Source organism: Branchiostoma lanceolatum, chromosome 16, assembly GCF_035083965.1.
Source record: "Branchiostoma lanceolatum isolate klBraLanc5 chromosome 16, klBraLanc5.hap2, whole genome shotgun sequence".
Taxonomy (NCBI): domain Eukaryota; kingdom Metazoa; phylum Chordata; class Leptocardii; order Amphioxiformes; family Branchiostomatidae; genus Branchiostoma; species Branchiostoma lanceolatum.
In genome coordinates, this window is record NC_089737.1 from 6,603,732 (window position 1) to 6,627,798 (window position 24,067).

A 24,067-nucleotide genomic window follows, 5' to 3' on the forward strand; every position below is an offset into this window, starting at 1 on the left:
AGTTGGTGTCTGAAAAACATTGACATCATATGATGATAATTGTAACATTTAACAGCACAAGACATCAAGAAAAGCAACAAAAACATTCTTTGTCAAGACAATGGTTTGTATTTATTTTCTGTCATGAATGTCTCTGTATTCTTTATACACAGATTCTAGGATTATTTACAAGTTTTTACAACTTCAGTCTCCTCTCTAACAGGGAAACTTCAACCTACTTTGTCACATAGTGACTTATAAATAACAAAACAAGAGACAATGCATGAGCTCCATATTGACAAAGCAAAATTGCAGCTTGCAAGGATAACATGTAACATATAAAGTTGATGTATTGTTTTGGCAAATACACCAACATAAATGTCTGCTACAACATTATTGCATACATACTGTGATGATAATGTCCATTACATACCATCCATATAATCTCCAAGAACACTGGTCACATCATTTTGAAAGACAAAGAATTTGGAAGTTCTCATGAAGTCCAATATCTCATGATCAACCACTAGAAAAGAAACATGTATAATATACACAACATAGAGTGACACATACTTTTTCCATTGACATGTAAAATTTTTCTGAGCATTAAACATGTTGAAATACCAAAGTTAGTAGGACTTCCCAAATTCCCATTCTTTCCAAGTTCAAAATGACCAATCTTTAAAAGTGTGACAATAGTGTCTCTAAGTTTTCAATACTTACATTGAGTGACTTTTTCTGACAAAATAAGTTATTATTAGTATTACTTCCATTCGGTATCACTACCGTTGCACCAATATTGGGTTAATCAAACCATCTTTCCACATTAGTACATGTACTAGCATCCTCTGTCGGTAAACCCTTGTCTTCAGAGTTAACTGTTCACCTAAAATCAACCCTCCCCTACTGCCTTATATAACTAATGTAACTACAGCAGTGTGCATGAGGGTTAAACGTCTACTGATGTCCCGCATCTTTTATGTTAATCATTCTTCTATATAACATTCTGTGCAAAAGTAAGTGACAAAGGTAAAGGCATTGCAATGTGTGATTCTGACATTTCATAATGTTCTTGATTCCGTCAACGTGTAAGAACAAAACTATACAAAACGCACAAGCTGGAAGTGAATCGTACATATACCTAAATTTAGTCACCTGAGAATTGTATATGCTTTTTTCAGGATAAAGTTATTTTGTTGAATAGACAAGGTGCTCGACTTTCGGACAAAAATTATAGCAGAGCTACAAAACAGACATTGGTATCTATGATGTTACCAGTGAAGCAGCAGAAGCATTGGTGTAATTTTGGAATGAAGAATTGCTATAAAATGCTTGACAAAATTTAGTTGTTTTCTTTAGAATTGCCAAAATTTGTCGGTACAAATGGTACCGGCGAAAATAAAACTCTTCCCATTTATCTCCCAAATTGCTGGTTTGTTATACGAAATTCAAGCACTTTACAGTATAATATTTCTTTCCCTTTATAATATAAACCCCATCCCTTCTTCCCTTCACATTTTAAGGACCTATGCGAACCTTTCAATCTCATTCAGAAAAATAGTCCTCAAAGAGAACATAGCACAATATTCAGGCTACACCCTAACATTGACATATTCCTCTCTCTTTCGCTAGGCACTTTTAAGTGTCCGTTTGCCATGTTGGCACTTCTCCGGCATCCAAGACCACGTAGGAATCAACTTCAACAAAGAATTCCTTTTCGCAAATCCACAGACTTTCTTTGAGACACAGTTCCTAAGACTGTCAGACTATTCCCATCAAAGAGGTGCGCTCGTTGCAAATGTTGTCGTGTCCGGCCGTGTTTTATTTAGATAGGCGCTTTCACTTCGCGGTAGCGGTTTTGCTGGTTGAGATGTGTGAAGCCACGTTTCAACTGCTCGTAGAACACGAACATCAGGATATTCCACGATCCCAGCCGCATAAATGAAGGGGTGAATCTGTCAAAAGAACATAAAGGATTATTTGTTGGACTAAACACAGAACACAGCACTGTTTTTGGTTGGGTTGATTTTTAAAAGTATATACTGTACCGTAATCTATTCAACTATGAGTTCATAATATCATTGCACTTTTTCTGTAAGATGACATTCTTTTTTAGAAAATCAACCAAACTATTATTTGCTAAGAGGCAAATTGCTTTCAAGCTTCTCTAATGGCAATTTGTCAAATTTGCATATAACCTTGGCTATCATGTCTCGTGTAAGAATAACTGCTTGGTGTGCACATTTGGTGTTCACCGGCTTTAGGAGTTGGCCTACTTTCCAGGTCGCTCCCATTTGGAGCTGGGTCGTGTTTTAAAAGGCATTAGTTCGTCACTATGATCATGACGAGGTCATGCTACTTCAAATGAAGACTACTACTGACCTAACACGTTTCTCAGTCCCTCCTTGAGCCAAGCGGTATGCAACATACTGCCAAAACTGTCTGAACTCCATATAACACAACTCTTTTAAATTTCTACAGACATTTTCCAAATTTTGACAACACCGTGTTGGCAGCCCTAAATGTCATTTTGTTTCAGTGTTATTCAAAATATCGCAGTGCTTAAATTTCTGTCATATCATGATCAGTCATGGAGATTTCCAAATACATTTATGTATCTCTTATCGTTCTGAGTTAACTAGTAGTGCTAAGGTTATCCATGCTTAGCAAGGGCATCCCTAGAGGGCACTAAATTGAACCTACCCTTTGTAGAACGCCATCGGCCCTCCTTCATAGAACATCTTCATAGCACAGTCCAGCGCGCCTGTGTACTGTCCTGGTCTGGAGTTCATAAATCTGGAGACAAGGAAAATAAGTTTTATCTTTGTAGAAGAAAATTACCATTTTCGAAGCTATTTGTACATTATATGTCTCTTTCTTGTATGCATTTTCCTCTGTTCGACTTGGAAAGACACATGCATATAAAACGTTCCATGGCATGGAATAAATATGTGCCAAAAAGCTAAGGTAACAGTACCAATTCTCGAAACGATTTATTGAAAACATTTATCTTTAAATCCAAATATGTTACCCATGGAAAGAAATATAAGCTCTAAAAACACTATGCATAGACTGTAACCTTTTCTCCGCCTATTTGACACAGTAATTTTTTCTCCGCCTATTTGACACAACCAAAATTTACAATATTGGGTACCGCCCGATTATGGGTACTTTACCACTACGTTACACCAAAAGATTGTACTTATAATACGCTCTACATTGTCGCTATGGAGCACTAGTATAGGATTATGTCATATGATATTGTCAACTGTTGTTTATTCCGTATATACTATTTTTAACTGTTTTTATCTCCCGCTATATATGTAAATTTTACGATTTTAATAAGTATGAATGTAACTGTTTTTACAACCCACTGTAAAAAGGCAGCATAATTCAGACACAGTGTTTGCGATGTTGCACTTGAAGAATAAAGTTTCAAAAAGATCTGTGCCTACCTTGTTTTGACGACGTCGACGGGTGAGGCGACGCACGTTGTGACGAAGCCCGTGATGAAGGCTGAGGTGAAGTGACAGGGAAGGTTGTCCGTCATCAGGTTCATGGCCAGGATCTCCTCCTTCACCATGTCGTAACACACCAGCTCCGTAGCGTTCACGATCGAGTTCCGGGCGATGTTCGGACCGGTGCCTGAGAAGAGGAAAGATTAACGATTTTAGCTTGGAATATCAACAAGAATTTTGATAACCTTCTGTTAGCATTTTTTTACACATAGCATCAATCCGCCCAACATAATGATGATGAACATTTGGAAAGTTAAAATGAGGTTTTCAATTCAAACGAAACCTTGTATTTATAAAGATTAAGTACCAACTGCCGAGTCAATTTCGTCAAGAAGGTGATGGTCTAAACAGTCAGTTATAATTAGTAAATTACTAACCATTCTACTCAAAAGCTAATTACAGCCAACTACATTTACGTAAAGTCTGGCGCTTTTGACAGAGTTTAGGGATATCTGTGGGAATTGTGGCTCATTGAACAAATGTAATGTTTCTCCCCTTACCTTTCCACAATCCTTTCATGCCTTCTTCTCTGGCGATGGTCCTGTAGGCACTCAGGGCTCCGATGTATCGCTTCTTCCCTGCGAAGGGGTCCGCTCCCTCTGCCTGCATCCGCACCTTCACTACATCTGTGGGCTGCGCACATGACACCGCTATCGCGCCGGTCGTGATTCCCGCCATAATTCTCGTTGGCATGCTAGCGCCTGAGGGATGATGGGAGAAACGGTCAGTACGCATGTACAAAGGTTGTGTCAGAGGTGTGAGATACTCTCTATAAAACTTCTTAAAAGGGTGAAAAATGGCCAAATGTTTTGCCCAAAAGAATGTTTTGCCCAGGGTTGGGCAGGCTAGCTTTCATCTACGAAAGGAGACTTCGTGAATATTATGTCTCAAAACTTCTAGCGCCATCTCTTACTAACAAAACTGTTGGGCCCAGCATCCACATGCACTGCAATCGTTTCAAATGGAAAAAAAGTTGCTAGCTGAAAGAGATTGTCAACACAAATGAACATGAAGACATGAACACAAATTTGGAGAACAGAACTCACCATCCTTTTCTCTGCGCAGCTGTTTCTGGTAGAATGTCTTGACGGAGTCATAGAGACCGATTCTGATGGAAGCGAAGCTCATCTGTCTGTGCAGTCCCGCCACAAGCCCACTGTACAGCCCCTTCGGACCCTCCTGCTTCACGATGCAGACGATCGTGCCGGACAGTCCCCGGTTTTGCGCGTTGAACGGACCGGCGGCCATGTCGAACTGAGCCGCCATGGTGCTGGTACACAGCGTTGTCAGGCGAGGGGCGGTGGTTGCGGCCGCCGCGCTACCCTCTCCTTGGATCTGAAAACGTGGCGCCAGAATGTGTTCGGTCACAGTGACCAAAGGAAAGGAGAAGTAACCTAACCGGCCTGCCCTGAAATTATCATGTTTTGTCTGACAAAAAAGGGGGGCCTGAAAATAAGAATTTTCCCTCCACCACAAATTGTGCATGCCTAGAACTGCAGAGGGATGCTCTCCAGTCCTATCCTGCACATGCACATTGCGGCCGGTGCTCTCAAAGCCTGCAGAGAGGAAGTTATAGAAAGAAAATCGGAGTGTCGTGCTAGGTGATGGGTTGCTATAGCGACAGTCCTTGCCTCCATTCCTTCCCATCATGCTCTCCTCTACCACCACCACCAGGTTTCTATCCCATCATGCAGTGGATTGTTGCCATCTTGTTTACCATGCTCGTTGGTTCTACCCTCCCTGTAAACAAGAAACAAGCCGAACAAAGCCGTTAGTAAGGGATAAAAAAAACCGTCAAACAGACACACACAAAGCGATGTATTTTTGTCCAAGGATGTCTCCAGCAACCGGGGATTCCACGGAAAATCTGGAGTTGGACAGGTTTGGATCTGTCCCAGAAGTGTCGAGAGATGGGTGCAAATTCCTGGTGTCATCCTTGGTACATACCTACCATACAGCGACCAATCAGAGCATGCAGAAACACTGGTGCGTTGCCTACACATAATGCATATTAGATAACAGGACATAGCCTCCGATGCAGACTCCTCCCGGCTGTTTTCTTTTGCAAGTTACATTTTTTATACAATTACAATAAGAAGAAAAAATGTAATAGTATAAAAACAGTAACTTGCAAAAAAACAGCCGGGAGGAGTCTGCATCGGAGGCTAAACAGGACAAGGCATTGCATTGGTCTACTGCGACATGTAATAAAAGTAGTGTTTCAACCTCACTTGATGAGATGAAACTTGCACTCGAGAATCAGCCTTTTTCTTTCTTACAAAGTTTCAAGCAGATTTCGTTTCATTCTTTAAGCTGTTGATATATTTTCTTTAATCTTTATCAGATTGGATACGACTCGAAGCACTTATCTGCTGCTTGCTTTTGCAAATAGACCATTCCTTTTTTTATCTGGTAAAAAAGGCGTTTTCCACCGCGTGAGGTTGACATCACTTTCAACTTAGAACATCCGGGTTCTTACCTGTAGGCGAACTTTTGCTGTATCCAATGGAAACGTGATGCCGTCGGCGATACATGCGGCAAACCCCGCGGCGAAGAACCGCACCCCGACAGTGGGGGGCTGGTCCAGTGGCTTGAATCCGATGCCCATGGTTTTACAACGCTGGTGCTTCAACTTCACGACTGTAGTCAACTAGTTGAGAAGTTGCAGATGTTTCGCCTTTTGAGGTAGAGATGCGATTGCACGAAATGTGTTCTATACTGGAAAAGAAAGATACAAAATCCAACTTATAATCAAACCTTTTAATCTGTCTTGCCAAATTGCTGTATAGCATTTTCCTTACAGTCTGTACCTATACAGTAAAGGTGACTTTCAAGTAACATGAATGCTATTTGTATCAACAAAAAGTAGTTTTAAATTCTTAGCAACTTACCAGAAAGTTTGGCCTTTTGTTACAAAGTAGAACGTTGGTGTGTTCTTGTTGGCTGGGTGCGTTTGCTCCGTCTAGCGGTGTCACTTATATTGCAGAAAAGACAGACAGTGAAGCCTGGAACCATAATCCTGTAGAAACAGAGTTGTGTCAGGTTAGCATCAACTTTGGGAAGGTTAAAACTCAGTAAAAGCATCATTATTCTATGACAAACTGCCTGTACCAAGTTCCTACGTGACCAAAGACACCTAAGCACCACACAGTGCCACCTATCAGGATGGTAGGTACTGCAGTTCTCAGAGGGTCAATAACCTGTTCTGTGGCTGACGTGACACTTGTCAGCAAAGTAAACTAAACACTTTGATTGCCTGTTTATGGAAGTGGGGACCAAAGTCCACTGATCAGGCGATCTGACTCAAAGGTTTGAGTAAACACTCCCACATTATCCCGCCCTGATTTAATGGGCAGAAATTTCCGCTGGCAATGTCACTGTCAGCAGAAATTCCAGAAGGGAAGGGCAATGACCCTGACATTGTGCCTGCAGTACACAATTTGGCCGGTGGGGGCGCTATCTGAAGATTCTCTCTTCCAATGTAATCATCTCCAAGCAGATGTTCGCTAGGTACAAGGAGGTTAAAATAGGACCTCCTTGCTAGGTATGACGCCATGGGGGACAATTTTATTGTTTGTAAGAAACTGAACTGCCATATTTGCAAAGCTAAGAATAATCCACTATACTCTGCAACAAATTTAGTTGTTGCTTCCTTGGAGGGCTCAAATTGATTTGCATATAGAGAATGAAGCTCTGTTCTCTGCATCCTGGAAATCCCTCTAATTAGATTAAAACCGGTTGGACGGGAGGATTGCATTTCCCGCCATAATCAATCGACCTCCTTCTGTCAGACGATAAATCAACCGTTCGCTTTGCCATGGCAACAGTGACGCCACGCCTCACTTTTAAGGGCAAACCACGTACAAGCACACGTGCACTGGTACTAATGTAGGATCATGTAGGAAGGGGAAATTTTCAACATGCAACTAGCAGCGAAAAAAACTAATGCTAAACACTATTCTACCTAGAGGTTGCACTTTCTGGATGTAGTATAACAATGTCTAGATCATTTTTTCTCAGGAAAACCAAGGATTAAATCATTTGGAAAACAGATGATTTGATTTGTTTTACGGTAGAACAAGTTATTTAAACATGTACAGTACAAAAAAAGAGATAAAATCGCTGTTACAGTAGTCAGTACTGCGATACGAAAGTCCTTTAACCAGCCCCACCGACACATTCCGAGACAAACAATATCAGATAAGATTGCATCTGGTCATCGCAGTACGCTGACCTAGAAAAATCTAGGACACACGAGGCAGGACATGCTGCTAGCTAAACGTGGATGATGTAACTCTCGGGAACACTCCCCCCGTTCAAAACAAAAGAATACTGCTACCATGTATATATCTTTGCTCTGTACAACTTATAGAAAGAGAACTTCCAAACAACACATTCTAGTCGCCACTATGAAGAACTAAGCCCTACAGGTTCGATTTGGGAAAATAAGACAGCATTTCTTATTATCCCAGAACGCATTCAACTTGTTCGGGACTAATCAGTCGAGTAGAGTAGAGTAGAATTTTCGGTCAGGTGGACTGTTCCAGTTTAGACCGTTCTTCATTGTTGAATTCTTTTTCACTCAACTATTATAATGTCATATAATGTCCTTGGGGATAGTAATTCCCACAAGTCACACCCACAGGTTAGCTCTTAATTGTCTTCCTATTTTCATGTTCATTTAGTAATATTTCACAAATGAAGACAAGATCTACATCAGCTTCATGCATCTAAATTATAACTTTCGGTGTCTCCCTTTTGGTCTTTTACACCTATATCAGCATAATTTGACATGTCGAAGTCAAATCTCACGGGGATTGGGAATAATCGTAATCACAGTAGTTGGGTGCCGAAATGAAACAAAAATGAACCGTGAGAATGAATAAAAGTAAAGAACAGCATAAGCCTACACACACAAACCACTTGCCTTTCCAGCAAAAAGAGAGCCCTTTAGTAAGTATCCTTACCTTCAATGCATTAGTTCAACTGACGTTTCGGCGCTAAAACGCATCGATTTTATGGACAACAATCCGGTCCTGGCGAGATCGTGGGCTGTACCGGCCGGCGTTCTCAAAATAACAGGTCTAGACGTCAACGACCGATATTTGGGAGGTCGCAACAGGTTTCAGGTTACATATCGGATGACAAACACGATGGAAAACACTGTATCTAGAACTTAGGACTGTCTACAGTTGGTCTGGCTAAAATTTATGGAAATAGGCGAATACAAAAAATAAAACAGTCAGATGGTATAATTTATAAACTTGCCAATTTTTTTCTGACTAGTCTGAGCTAGTAGTAACTTTTCTCAAACTGGGTAATCATGTAAGAACGATCGCGAAAATCGGCTTTCTAAACTTACATGTAAGTTCCATGTTATAAACCTTACTGTCAGCAGTCATTTTTACACATAAAACATGCAGTAATTTTTTGCACATAAAACATGCAGTAATTAATTTGCAGCACATGTAAATTTCAACCGAATTCCTCTCTTTTTTCTCTCTTTTTTTATCAACATCAACCCCTGCATCAAAAAGGTCCCAAGATACTCGACCTAGCTACCCCGTCGCGTCCCTTACCATTTCCACCTTTTGTTTACTCAGGACACACCTAAAGATTAAGATTTCCAGTCGAGCGATTCAAGCCGCGCCCAAAGTATTAGCCTACACTAGGCCTCCCTACGGGGTGTGGACCGTAGAATTCGGCAAAAAGGGAATAATTGACCAGTAGAGTCTATCCACTGTTCGGTATATATTTCCACCGTGCTTGCAAATGGAAGCCTCTGGTTGACAAATTTCCGTGGCAAATATTCCCCCTATAGCTGGCGTGGTCTGGTAGAGAGACTACAAAGTATGAAAGTATGACCCCCAAAGTTATCCGCGGAAAAAAGTTCCAATACCAACGAAAACGACACAGGAAAGGGGTAGGATCAGGCGAGCATTACGTCATGTTTCATGGTTAACTTTTTGTTTTAGTTGGACATGAAACGGAAACCAGCTGTCTACAGTGTCTAAGAGTTGATCATAGTTAGGAGTTCCACGAAAAGAACGCCCACGGGGCCCCATAGAACAGCATATACAGTCATTCTGACTCAAGGACTACGCCGGTTTGGTGAGATCACAAGCCGCAGGGCGTAAATCTTCGAGCCGGGCTGTTTTGGACAGAAGCCCGCTACGAAAAACAATAATACCCCTTCCCTTCCCACAGCCGTTAGTCTAAACCCTCTGCAATAACTCAAAATGTACTCAATTAAAAGACAAGAAGCGATATGTGAATTGTGCCGAGCCATTTCAACCGAATATTCAACTCTACTCTACTCTACTCTAGGATCCTCTAGAACTGCGCAGCTAGCCTTGGTAGCTAGCTAGCTACCGGACTGAATACGTTCTAGAACAAGACGCAAATTAAACAGAACCCTTGAATGTCTTTCGGAAATGGTTCTCTGGGAGGATAGTCTGATTTGTCGGGGAATAATTCACCAAGAAGCGGCTAGAAAGGCATATATGGGGAAATAAAGGCGCCCAAATGAAAAGATGATGCAACCGTCGTGCAACCTTGAGCGCGCCGGAGCCAACCGGTAGCGGGCACCGCAGAGCCGGCGCCCGGGCAAGAACCGACAAATTTACCGGTAGAAATGGTTGAAAATAAGATCTACTTACACATAGGAGTAGAAATGTACCTCCTGTAGTAGTCTTGGAGAAATGTTTAAGAAAAAATAGCAAGAGGAGGGTAAAAATACCTGCTTTTTCTCGCTCCGTCCGCTGAAAATCTAACTGCTTTTCGGCCGGCGGTCGGGCTACGTGCACTGGCGTGACGAGGGTGTGATTATCTCCTCACCAATCATAGCGCTGTATTTGGTAGGTGTGTCACGGCTAGCCAATCACACAACGATTCACGGCCGCCACCTCCAATTATGCCTCCTTATTTGGGTAATGGTGGGCTATGTCACGTGATCACCGTATGGCCAATGAGGGTTGATTATTTTGGAGGTGTGCCAGATTATTGACCAATCAACTATCAGTATATGGACAACGCCTCCCCCATTCCCACATAATAACGATTGACGTCATAAGGACAACCAAGAAGTATCGAGGTATAATCAACATATTTCAGTCCATTTCTACTAAATTCACGTATTACACGGTGACTTTTGGTTCCGACATATGTAATATTAACTGACCGTATATTCTACCGTTAGTTTATTTGCAATTTTTTTAGGCAACGTGCGCCCCTTGTCCCCTATTATTTGTACACTTGCGCAGTGGCCCTCCCCAGCGTTGTTCTTTTTAGCCCCCCCCCCCCCCCCCCCCCCAATAATCCAAGCAAGCTGTTTTCCCGTCATGTTTCCAGTCATGGGACCGGGGATCGAACCCGTGACTCGCAGTAAACACCTCCTGACGACAACAGATGTGAATCAAAACAATACCTGTGGAGCCTGGGGCGAAATCAACAAAGCCTCAAAACACGTAACGTCACCGCTTCCGTACCGAGAAAACCGGACGTTCGATTTTTCTGCCAACTCATTTTAGGATCACCAATTTCGTTGGTTTGCTTCTCATTCCATAAGATATGAATTTCTAATATCAGTTTTAATATCAGTAGAAGGTGAGAATAGCAAATTTGTCGGCTTCTGTGCTATCACAGAATTGTCACAAGTTAGCCACTAAACGCAGTTGGGTCATTGACCTTCTTTTAATAGCTATGTTGACATATAGATGTTTACATCGTCGTGGCGTGAAATGGTCACATCTTGCCGAGAGGGGTTGTCGGTAATGTCAAATGTCATATGTGTGACACGAGACGAGCCTATTGCGTAGGCACTGACGTCTGTATCAGGGACGTTACAGTCTCCTTGTTTGTATGAAATGTGAGAAACACATGACAACATGATTCACCAGTTCTTATGGAGATGACAAGGTGTTTTAAGGCCTCTTCAGAAATTGAACGGAGGGGGCTAATCTTAAGAATAGAGTAGAGTAGATCCTTTCGGCCAGGTAGGAAGGTCATATTCCAATTTAGGCCGCTCATCCCTTTACTGGATCATGATTCCAGGCTTGTGAGGGAAGTCGAATGACTTGCAAAAAGGAAGGATATTGACATCCAAGAATCCAAGAAACTTCAAACAACAAATTTCACCCTTGGTAGGGATCAAAGTCAAGTATTAAACCCATTTCACAAACGGTGAACAGTACTAGTGTTATTTTGACATCTTCCACTGTCCACACGCCATGCCTCGTGACACACGACCAAAACAAACCGATCCGGGTCACACATGTCGCATGTGGCGCTTATTTTCATCCACCATCACAACAGACAACAACAGCTGCATATAGAACCCGCAACAAGTGTCTGTGGGGTAGCCATTTCAAAACTTTAGGAGGGTGATTAATATACGAAAGGTCGACAACAATCTAGATACACTACTTGTAGGACTTGATTTATAAAGCTCTTGGTATTAGTTCAAATGCCCCCCAACCGTCCGTCTAGTGACTATATAACGGAGAAGCTTTTAAAGATTTAAAAATCTCAAGACTCTAAGATTTAGAAAGAAGGCTATTTGGGCCAATTTGCATGGATCATTCAGCCCAAGACAAGTTTGGTAAAGTTAGAGTTTTTTCAAGTTCTACTCGCTTCTTTGTTTCAAATTTACAGTAAACCAACAGACTCGGGAAAGACCAATCTAGATTTGTTTGAACAATACTCTGGCTGTTTCATCCGGCGCCTGGGGACGAGAATGTCTGTTTTAGAATATTTAAATGTCCAAAACGTAAACACTGACGTACGAGACGGGTTCTGGTGACGTCATGATGCTGACGTCACAAAGCGGCTGGACAGCATAGCTAGAACATCCTAGCTAACCTACTGTCGGCATTCTTCAAGCAAGAAACAAAAGTTCGTAGACCTCACACCTCCGCGAACATAGTCTCGAACGCCTTGTTTAATCGTAGTTCAATAATTTTGCAAACAAGGGTTTGATAAGATCACAGACGTCTATTGATCACTACCTGCCACTCTCAACACTCAACGGTGACCATGACTGGCATCACTTCATCCCAGCATGCGAGACCAACTTCGGGCCTTGGCCAAGTCAACCTTCCCATCTTGCCAGTGTTCAATTACATGTACTAGTACACCGTTTTCTGTCTCACATGTGCACATCCCACTCTACAGACAGACACCACGACAAACAAACATGAAACATCACACCGAAAAACGATACCTCCGTTTTCACGGAGGTAACAACAATAAGTCTTTGAAGTAAATGGTGAGAAAGGTACAGGAACTACCATACTATGTCAAATGTGGCTTTATTTTGGAACGACCGGGATATTAAACCAGCAACGTTTGTTGGTTATTTCAATTCCACGGACCGTTGCTCTGAAGATTTGATTAAGGAGCCGTGCAGGTGGTAAGGACACTTCACTTGTGCTCCTTCAAGAACTCGTTATGGAAAGTTTGCTGTGTCACGTCTCGGGTGCCTGAGTCATGACAATGCCGGGTGTGGTCCAATGGACTGTTAAAAAACATCGGAGGGGGAGGGAGGGGAGTAATTATTTGGACCAGGAACTAGGGGGTGAGCAATTTTGGACCGGGAACTAGGGAGGGTTTGAGCAATTCCTGGATTGGAACTAGACTGTTTGCTGGTCTATGTCAGTTTTGGGGCTCGTGCCGAGTTGTCCTGAGCTAGGGGCCGAGTTGTCCCAGGGGCCGAGTTGTAGGGACAAAACCTCAAAAGCTCTCTGACACAGCACTGTTAAGGACATACCTCGCACCTAGGAGGATTTATAAAACCTTCTTGCTCGCACAGAGAGCAGCGTTCCGCATGTAATAAATTAAAGGGCTTGGATGTTTGGGATCTTAGCTCTTACCTTTAATGGCGATGTATGGACTCATAGCCAAACCAGTTTGATTACTGTCTGTCGTGTATTCGTAGATCCATACCTTATTCGGGTAATCTAACAGATATTTTTTTACACAGATCTACAACATCAGGGCAAAACCAATAGGAAGAAAGTACAATCTGACGTTTGTTATACAATTATTAGGCTTTTGGTGGAAGTTCTCAAAACAAGGCAGTACAAACAGATCAAAGAAATCTAAACCAACAGATTTGGAATATGACAATTCACAAGTAAAATTCACAAGTAAAACTCACAAAATTATGTTGATGCAAATTACGGGCCACTGCTAAAACAACAGTAAGCAAGCCAGTTAGGGTCAAACTGAACAATGGCAACTTTCACAAGTTTGCGGGGTAATTGTCAGGGCCTAGCCGTGGGGTCACAAACACTTGGTAAAGTGAGAACAAAGAAATAGGACAATGAAGGGCACAGGGGATATAATGTAATGAATGAATTACAATAGGGCTCTAAGCAGTTATACTACTGACGCGCGAAAATTTGAACAGTAACAACAAGGAGATTTTAACCTCTTTGGTAACAATGGGCCGTTCCAAAAAATAAATGAGGAGAGGGGGTTGACGACCTGGGACAGGATTTGGGATATAGGGGGTTGATGACAGCGGGACAGGATTTTCGGATTTAGGGGGTCTGACAGTTGGGCTGGGACAGGATCTAGGATATAGGGGGTTGGTGACAGGGTGGGACAGGATTTTGGCACTTTAAGGGGGTCTGGCAGTTGGGTTGGGACAGGATTCTAGGATTTGGGGGGTTGGTGAACATGGCGGGACAGGATTTTCGGATTTAGGGGGTCTGACATTTGGGCTGGGACAGGATCTAGGATATAGGGGGTTGGTGACAGGACGGGACAGGATTTTGGCAAGGGGGTCTGACAGTTGGGTTGGGATAGGATCTAGGATTTAGGGGGTTGGTGGCAGGATGGGACAGGATTCTGGCACTATACAGTAAGGGGGTCTGACAGGTAATAATAGAAAACAAATTTTTGCGGTAGTTTGGACTTCACTGCGGGGAGATCACGCGAAAGCGCGAACATGAAATCACTGCGAATATTTCACCCTGATGCAAATTTTTCTGTACTCCTCAATTAACCCTACAATGACTGTCAGTTAACACTTTGAACACTTAGATGAAAAGGATATTATTTGTAATTTGTGGCTTCTTGGAGAGATGGGTGGACAGAGGGAGGGGAAGTGATTATCACACAACCATAACAACAGATTAACAGGGCTGAGCCTCCAGGGGGTACTGATCAATAGATAGCATGCATAGAGCAGCAGATTGATTCATGCAGTAGATATGGACAGAGGGTCAACTTTACTTTTACTTTGTCTATAGCTAAATCATAACAAAATATCAACTACTTTATAGATCACTAGTAGCTGTTCTGCCCATGGTGGTGAATGGATATGCTAATTTTGTAAGAGAAATGTGACCCAGTAATTTCCTGGTTAATGAATTAGATTAGGTGAAAACTTATGATGTTTTGGTCACTTGGAAATATCTTTTAATCAAGTTTTGGCCCAGTTTACAGGATGGATACGCATCAATCTGATGCAATCAAATAGCTCAGAAGGGAAAACATGGTGCCAGCTCTTGAAAAAGTGCATCCGCTATCTGCATGTGTTGACAAGCAGATTTTCCATGCGCAAGAATCAAACATATTTGGTCCATGTAGGGAAAGCTTTTGGTCTACAACATATCAGGAAATTGTTGGTACGAGGTCATGTCATAAATTCATACACATGAAATTTGTACTTCAGTCCAGGGCTCACTTAGCAGGATCAGCAGGGAGCCATTCACACCCCTGTCCTGATTGGATAAAGACTCCCAGCTATGTAGTTTTAGGCCAATGCAGAAAGTAGATTTTCCTACTGTTTCTTTCATAGCAAGTTTGATCAACTCTATAGAATTGCTTACCGATATTCAGGGAGGGAGGTTACAACATTATTGCACCATACAAACAACTCTAAAAAACTGTTATCCTCCATCCAAAACAACACAGTGTGAAACCAACACATGGCCACACATGGCTTTTGTACTTCTTATCAGCCTGACTGCCCAGTGGGGTGCCTGTTTACAGTTCACCAGTTTCTGTAAAAAATCATCCTTACCAGAGTTCTTGCAGTTTTGAAGGGAAAATAATCAAACTTTATTGATACCCTTCAAACTAGACTCTCTAGAATAAATCAAATTGTATTCTACCCTCTTGGAAAAAGATATGAGTGTTTCCAAAGGAGAAGAGCTTCATGACATCTGTGTACCTAAGTGATTAGACCACCATGGGGGTCCTCCAGTGCACTGGGATGTTGTTGCCTATCTACTATTGAGGTGGTGTCCGTGAGTTTTTGTTTTGTTTTTGTACAGTTCACAAACACCAAAAATAGACAAAATAATGAAGAAAATATGCTGAAAAGGGGTTGTACATTTCAATACCTGCCATTCATGATGCGATGCGATGCTTTTTGCAGACAATGAAACAGTCTTGACTCTTGTTTGTTTCCTTGGTTTCATAAGAAACACCACTGGCCAGACAGTGCCCAGGCACAGATGTGTATTGGACCCTGTTCTAGTCTCTAGATCAGGGCAACTTAGCTAGCTTTTTTTCTGAGAAAAGAAGAATTTAAATTTTTGAAATCAAATTTGATAATAAGTTTTATACAAGATAATATACGATTTCCCCAGATTAGGCAAAGGACTCCCAACTTGGGAGGCTTTTGCCTGATCTGGGAAAATCGTATACTAATTATTTTCTCAGAAGTCCCGAGTTCCATAACTGCAAATTCAAAAGAGGAAAGTCATTGCTATCGTTTGGCCACACAAGCTTCACACTTGTACTGGTGTTATGAAGAAGTCTCATGGCATGAGTGTAAATGATTGTGCTTCTCTACTTGGGGGGCCAGCAGGAGTTGCTTCCATATGTGTCACAAATCCTGGTGTGACCAAGGAGGTCCTTGGTGTGACCAGACCACAGCCTGAAACCTATCCATTTTAGCCATCCACCCTTGATTGAAAAAACCCACCCTGATTTTCCAGCCACTTTTTTTGTGCAGCGTGAATACGAAAGTTTATTGCAAGTTCTTGCCCGTAGGCTAATTGCAAGTAACATGAAAGGACGGACAGACAATACATAACAATACAGCATATTGTGACTTTTCTAGTCTAAATACTAACACTAAATTCTATCTTATTTGGGTTTTACTTCTTTTTCCGAGACAGTGGAAGACGAATGATCCCACTTTATCAAGAATCCAGGACCCAGGGTCCTCCTCCTATACTCCAACCCTCATCCCAACATCATAAATGGATTATCCTCTGTAGGGGATCTCTACCCGCCTGGCTCCAAGAACAATGGAATGGGATCAGAGCAGACGACAGGAAATCATTTGCATATTAACTGACGTCTCAAGTTTTAAAAATCTTGTATTTTTCTCACTAGTTTTTGAAGAAAACATTGTCAAAGAAAAATAACCCAGATACATCATACATCACATGTATAGGTGTAACAAAGCTCGTAATCAATACAATACGTAACTTTACTAGGCAACTTTCTGAAAACCATAACATTGTGTTTTCAACTGCCAAGCAACCCCTTCAAAGTTGGAATTGCATCTATATTTTCCGGTGAAGAGAATTAGCTTTGATAGCTGTGTGTCTTGAAATATGCCTTATAGTTATACATGTAATTGTGGTGTCTCGTTGGTAGTCTGACAGAAACCAGTATAGACTCCCTGGGGCTCTGTAGAACTGTACATGTAATTTGTATACTGACAGCCAATGTCTGAGACATTCTACCAGTCAGAGCATGACAGAGTGTTGTCATTGCTTCATATTCTTGGTTTAACTTAAGTTACTACAAAGCTGACTTGTTTATGTGCAACTGTACATTGATAATCATTTTCTACATTTGAAATGTGTGCTGAAGTAATTTAACTTCAACTGTCTTAGACAGGGAGCCCTCCACTGAAGTGAACACCACGGCATTCAGAAGCAGACTCGAGGTCTGGGAGTTACGTTAGCTGAATTTATTGGGTGGTTTTCTAGTTCAGGGTTGGTCTTTAGAGGAGAGTAGTTTTCTTTTTGTCTGTTACATAACATGGTCAAATTTGGATGGAATGTGGTGGCCTCTTGAAACAGCGCCTTTCTTTCTTGATCGTAGAACGAAGGGGCAACTTGAAACAAAATGTGTTTTTTCTTCCACCATGCTTGACATGCAGTATTTACAAGTTCTTTCGTACACAGCAAGGAGGTCTATATAACCTCCTTGTACACAAGTAGCTTTTAGTATCGCCCCTCTCTATTTCAAGGGGGTGGGCACTAATTCTAATTCTAATCTTACTAATTGCTGAGCGTAAATCAAAATCATCTAGTTCTAGATGTTTTTCCATGGAATATGACGTTTTGCATGCCTAATAAAACCTTAGCTTGCCTATATCCATACTCAGATTATGACAGAAAGTTTGGGTATACATATCAGTAATTCTGGACCTTATATACAAGTACACCAAGGTATGTATAAATTTAATAAACGTGCATTGAATGTACACCAGTTAATTCAAATTCCTTTATCCCTATTATGCTTGTGTCCTGGCACTATGAGCTGGACATGGTGATCAGTTTCTGACTTTTTCATTATGAAAACTTCCAGTGTTCTTTCAGGGCACAAATAAATTCATGACTTGAATTTATGGATAGACATGCAATTCACACATTGGTTACTTTGCATACTGTTCAAAGGCTAGGCAGACCTATTCATGCAAGCTTGTCAATAGCTTGAGTCTGCAGGCATCACTTCGCACCAAGGCTCAAAAATAATTATCCCACATTATGCAAGTAAAGACAGTGAGTCACTTGGAGTTGAGACTAGGGACTAAAGGCAGAGGCAAGCAGTTACCAAGGTTTTTTTAAAATAGAACCTACTTGGCATAACCAATTGGACCCCGCTCACACTAAAAAAAAATGGATCCTCCATCCAAAACAACACAGTGTGAAACCAACACATGGCCACACATGGCTTTTGTACTTCTTATCAGCCTGACTGCCCAGTGGGGTGCCTGTTTACAGTTCACCAGTTTCTGTAAAAAATCATCCTTACCAGAGTTCTTGCAGTTTTGAAGGGAAAATAATCAAACTTTATTGATACCCTTCAAACTAGACTCTCTAGAATAAATCAAATTGTATTCTACCCTCTTGGAAAAAGATATGAGTGTTTCCAAAGGAGAAGAGCTTCATGACATCTGTGTACCTAAGTGATTAGACCACCATGGGGGTCCTCCAGTGCACTGGGATGTTGTTGCCTATCTACTATTGAGGTGGTGTCCGTGAGTTTTTGTTTTGTTTTTGTACAGTTCACAAACACCAAAAATAGACAAAATAATGAAGAAAATATGCTGAAAAGGGGTTGTACATTTCAATACCTGCCATTCATGATGCGATGCGATGCTTTTTGCAGACAATGAAACAGTCTTGACTCTTGTTTGTTTCCTTGGTTTCATAAGAAACACCACTGGCCAGACAGTGCCCAGGCACAGATGTGTATTGGACCCTGTTCTAGTCTCTAGATCAGGGCAACTTAGCTAGCTTTTTTTCTGAGAAAAGAAGAATTTAAATTTTTGAAATCAAATTTGATAATAAGTTTTATACAAGATAATATACGATTTCCCCAGATTAGGCAAAGGACTCCCAACTTGGGAGGCTTTTGCCTGATCTGGGAAAATCGTATACTAATTATTTTCTCAGAAGTCCCGAGTTCCATAACTGCAAATTCAAAAGAGGAAAGTCATTGCTATCGTTTGGCCACACAAGCTTCACACTTGTACTGGTGTTATGAAGAAGTCTCATGGCATGAGTGTAAATGATTGTGCTTCTCTACTTGGGGGGCCAGCAGGAGTTGCTTCCATATGTGTCACAAATCCTGGTGTGACCAAGGAGGTCCTTGGTGTGACCAGACCACAGCCTGAAACCTATCCATTTTAGCCATCCACCCTTGATTGAAAAAACCCACCCTGATTTTCCAGCCACTTTTTTTGTGCAGCGTGAATACGAAAGTTTATTGCAAGTTCTTGCCCGTAGGCTAATTGCAAGTAACATGAAAGGACGGACAGACAATACATAACAATACAGCATATTGTGACTTTTCTAGTCTAAATACTAACACTAAATTCTATCTTATTTGGGTTTTACTTCTTTTTCCGAGACAGTGGAAGACGAATGATCCCACTTTATCAAGAATCCAGGACCCAGGGTCCTCCTCCTATACTCCAACCCTCATCCCAACATCATAAATGGATTATCCTCTGTAGGGGATCTCTACCCGCCTGGCTCCAAGAACAATGGAATGGGATCAGAGCAGACGACAGGAAATCATTTGCATATTAACTGACGTCTCAAGTTTTAAAAATCTTGTATTTTTCTCACTAGTTTTTGAAGAAAACATTGTCAAAGAAAAATAACCCAGATACATCATACATCACATGTATAGGTGTAACAAAGCTCGTAATCAATACAATACGTAACTTTACTAGGCAACTTTCTGAAAACCATAACATTGTGTTTTCAACTGCCAAGCAACCCCTTCAAAGTTGGAATTGCATCTATATTTTCCGGTGAAGAGAATTAGCTTTGATAGCTGTGTGTCTTGAAATATGCCTTATAGTTATACATGTAATTGTGGTGTCTCGTTGGTAGTCTGACAGAAACCAGTATAGACTCCCTGGGGCTCTGTAGAACTGTACATGTAATTTGTATACTGACAGCCAATGTCTGAGACATTCTACCAGTCAGAGCATGACAGAGTGTTGTCATTGCTTCATATTCTTGGTTTAACTTAAGTTACTACAAAGCTGACTTGTTTATGTGCAACTGTACATTGATAATCATTTTCTACATTTGAAATGTGTGCTGAAGTAATTTAACTTCAACTGTCTTAGACAGGGAGCCCTCCACTGAAGTGAACACCACGGCATTCAGAAGCAGACTCGAGGTCTGGGAGTTACGTTAGCTGAATTTATTGGGTGGTTTTCTAGTTCAGGGTTGGTCTTTAGAGGAGAGTAGTTTTCTTTTTGTCTGTTACATAACATGGTCAAATTTGGATGGAATGTGGTGGCCTCTTGAAACAGCGCCTTTCTTTCTTGATCGTAGAACGAAGGGGCAACTTGAAACAAAATGTGTTTTTTCTTCCACCATGCTTGACATGCAGTATTTACAAGTTCTTTCGTACACAGCAAGGAGGTCTATATAACCTCCTTGTACACAAGTAGCTTTTAGTATCGCCCCTCTCTATTTCAAGGGGGTGGGCACTAATTCTAATTCTAATCTTACTAATTGCTGAGCGTAAATCAAAATCATCTAGTTCTAGATGTTTTTCCATGGAATATGACGTTTTGCATGCCTAATAAAACCTTAGCTTGCCTATATCCATACTCAGATTATGACAGAAAGTTTGGGTATACATATCAGTAATTCTGGACCTTATATACAAGTACACCAAGGTATGTATAAATTTAATAAACGTGCATTGAATGTACACCAGTTAATTCAAATTCCTTTATCCCTATTATGCTTGTGTCCTGGCACTATGAGCTGGACATGGTGATCAGTTTCTGACTTTTTCATTATGAAAACTTCCAGTGTTCTTTCAGGGCACAAATAAATTCATGACTTGAATTTATGGATAGACATGCAATTCACACATTGGTTACTTTGCATACTGTTCAAAGGCTAGGCAGACCTATTCATGCAAGCTTGTCAATAGCTTGAGTCTGCAGGCATCACTTCGCACCAAGGCTCAAAAATAATTATCCCACATTATGCAAGTAAAGACAGTGAGTCACTTGGAGTTGAGACTAGGGACTAAAGGCAGAGGCAAGCAGTTACCAAGGTTTTTTTAAAATAGAACCTACTTGGCATAACCAATTGGACCCCGCTCACACTAAAAAAAAATGGATCGGATTAAACATTAATCGCGATAGAATAAATCCGATCGTGATTGATTTTTGTGTTCACACTGCTTTTCCCCAAGTGGATTAAAGTATGCCATGATTTGAGTCCGTTGAGTCTGTTTTCCCGCGCGATGCCGGAACCAGCCGAAATCCCCGGTGAATCAATCGTGTTTCGCGTTCACACTCAATTTTCGATAGGATTGAATTGGATGAATTCTCCCCAAACTACCTCCGGCGGTGGATACAAATTAGCCTGGGTGCCATCCTAATTTCTACCGGGGCTCCTACACTCCTAAAAATTTTTTGAGGGTAGCGAGTGTAGGAGCCCCGGTAGAAATTAGGATGGCACCCAGGCTAGATACAAATAATCTGATCCAGGAATGTGAACACAAGAAAATGTCCACTTACATGTATGGACTCCAAACTAAAGCACAGAACTTGCTTAGTTGTGTGGCAGAACTAATCTCCAAGCAGATCTACACCGGGCGCGAAAATCGTATATGCTAGCCAGAGAAGGTCCAGCATATACGATTTTCGCGCCCAGTGTAGATCTGCTTGGAGATTATGGCAGAACCTTCAACAAGTCGATGCAAGGATTAGGATTGGGATTGCAGGATGAAGGGGGTTGGAAGTGTTTAGGATTGGGATTGCAGGGGGTTGATTAGGATTGGGATTGCAGGATGAAGGGGGTTGGAAGTGTTTAGGATTGGGATTTCAGGATAAAGGGGGTTGGAAGTGTTTAGGATTGGGATTGCAGGGGGTTGATTAGGATTGGGATTGCAGGATGAAGGGGGTTGGAAGTGTTTAGGATTGGGATTTCAGGACAGAGGGGGTTGGAAGTGTTTAGGATTGGGATTGCAGGATGAAGGGGGTTGATTAGGATTAGAATTGCAGGATGAAGGGGGTTGATTAGGATTGGGATTGCAGGATGAAGGGGGTTGGAAGTGTTAAGGATTGGGATTTCAGGACAGAGGGGGTTGGAAAAGTTTAGGATTGGGATTGCAGGATGAAGGGGGTTGGAAGCTGATTGGGGGTGTCGTCAACCCCCCCTCCTCATTTTTTTTTTGGAACAGCCCAATTAGAACTTTTGACCGGCGAAGACAAATAGAAAGCCACACTTAGAATAAACAGTATAATCTAAAAGATTTGTATAAGAAATTATGTCGGGGAAAATCCATGCTCTGCTAATTGAAAAGAGCGTCTGTGAAATTCAAAGACCAAATTTACGGTTACAAGACTTTTCGCCCCCTGACCCGTTCGTCCCCGGGTCCTTTCGTCCCCGTCATGGACATTTCGTTCTAGGATGACGCTTGTCTCACAATTACAAAGTACTCAATTTTCATCATAACATCTCAAAAAACCTTCAGTGTTGCTTTCTCAAGTCTTTCACGTTGGAAAACCGACACTAACATGACTAAAGTGACGCGCGAGCGGCGAGGGACATCATCATGTCGCCGCCGCCGCGCCCGCCATCTTGGATGTTTACGCATGTTGCAAATCGCTCGTGGGCGCCTTTTACGGAGTTTGTGTGAGTAAATGAGCTGACTGAAATGAAATTTTGACAAGAATATTGACTGTATGGGACTGTATTTTGAAAAACGCTGCCCAAGACCGACTGGAAGTGTATCGCGATCGAAGTATGACTCGTCTGGAAACGGCAAGTACTTCGCCGGCTTAGAGTTTAGCTGCCGGAAAATACTTTTAAAGTAATATCTAAATGAATCTGAATAATACGTGATAAAATAACTAGTCATTTAGGGTTTAAATGTTGTTAAATGGGAGGACGAAATGTCCATGATGAGGACGAAAGGACCAGGGGACGAACGGGTCAGGGGGCGAAAAGACCTGTTACCCAAATTTACTACCCCAGACGGGCAAAATCAACGCATACCTTACTCAGATAATCTACAAAGCTACAATAACAGGGCTAGAGGTACAGTGTATATAGATAGATAGGTCAGTACAGTACGTTTACAGTATAGAGCTCTAGAGATTATTTGTTACAACTATAATCTACGAGCTATAACTAACATGTATGCATACCTGAGATTTGAGGTCACGACTAACTTCTTAGACAATTACATCTCCCAAGTTCAGCTATGCTAACAATAGGCTACTCCCTGATTGGCTACTTTCACTAGCCAATCGATGGTTTACTTATCCCAGTAATTTATGTAAACCCCACCTCCCATATGGTCTAACTATCTAAATACACTAATCATATATGTGTCAAAATCATGTCCGTTATAGGTTAGACCCACTACATATAACGTTACTACCACTTCAGTCTCCCTCCACATACTATGTAGGTCTCTGCCAGACTAGCTACGCTAGCTGTTGGGACAGTGATTTTGCCAGGGGAGTTTGGCCAAAATATAGTTTCTTTGCCAGACGCTAGACTAATTACGCTGGCTCTCGGTAGAATAATTGCCAGGGGAGTTTGGCCACCATAGGTTTCGCGCACTCAGTTTCATTCGGAGGGGGAAATGTGCCTTTCCGTGCACTGACTCTCCTGGCCAATTCTTCCCCTTTTTGCCGAATTCTACGATCCATACCTCCGAAGGGAGACCTGATGGAGGCTATTATATTATACGATTTAGCAGGTTCTTTGATTACCTCCTTGTTATCTACATGAAAAATGGAGATATAGTTTTTTTTTTTTGTGTGTGTGTGTGTGTGTGTGTGTGTGTGTGTGTGTGTGTGTGTGTGTGTG

General features: G+C 41.6%; 1 protein-coding gene across 7 annotated transcripts; it reads right to left on the bottom strand.

The window, feature by feature from the left end:
* Nucleotides 1-85: 85 nt before the first annotated feature.
* Nucleotides 86-23,419, bottom strand: LOC136421311 (dicarboxylate carrier SLC25A8-like). Of its 7 annotated transcripts, XM_066408526.1 has the most exons (9): nucleotides 10,237-10,367; nucleotides 6,389-6,516; nucleotides 5,977-6,215; nucleotides 5,215-5,237; nucleotides 4,544-4,832; nucleotides 3,998-4,198; nucleotides 3,435-3,624; nucleotides 2,683-2,775; nucleotides 86-1,934 (listed from the first exon to the last, which is right to left on the bottom strand). In XM_066408526.1, exons 3-9 carry the CDS (start codon nucleotides 6,029-6,031, stop codon nucleotides 1,805-1,807), a joined length of 981 nt encoding a protein of 326 aa, XP_066264623.1. In that variant the 5' UTR covers nucleotides 6,032-6,215; nucleotides 6,389-6,516; nucleotides 10,237-10,367; the 3' UTR covers nucleotides 86-1,804. The 7 variants fall into 7 exon arrangements, with proteins under 7 accessions (XP_066264623.1, XP_066264622.1, XP_066264620.1 ...); XM_066408525.1 differs by lacking the exons at nucleotides 5,215-5,237; nucleotides 10,237-10,367 and adding an exon at nucleotides 23,398-23,419; XM_066408523.1 differs by lacking the exon at nucleotides 5,215-5,237 and having other exon boundaries at nucleotides 5,977-6,210.
* Nucleotides 23,420-24,067: the final 648 nt, after the last annotated feature.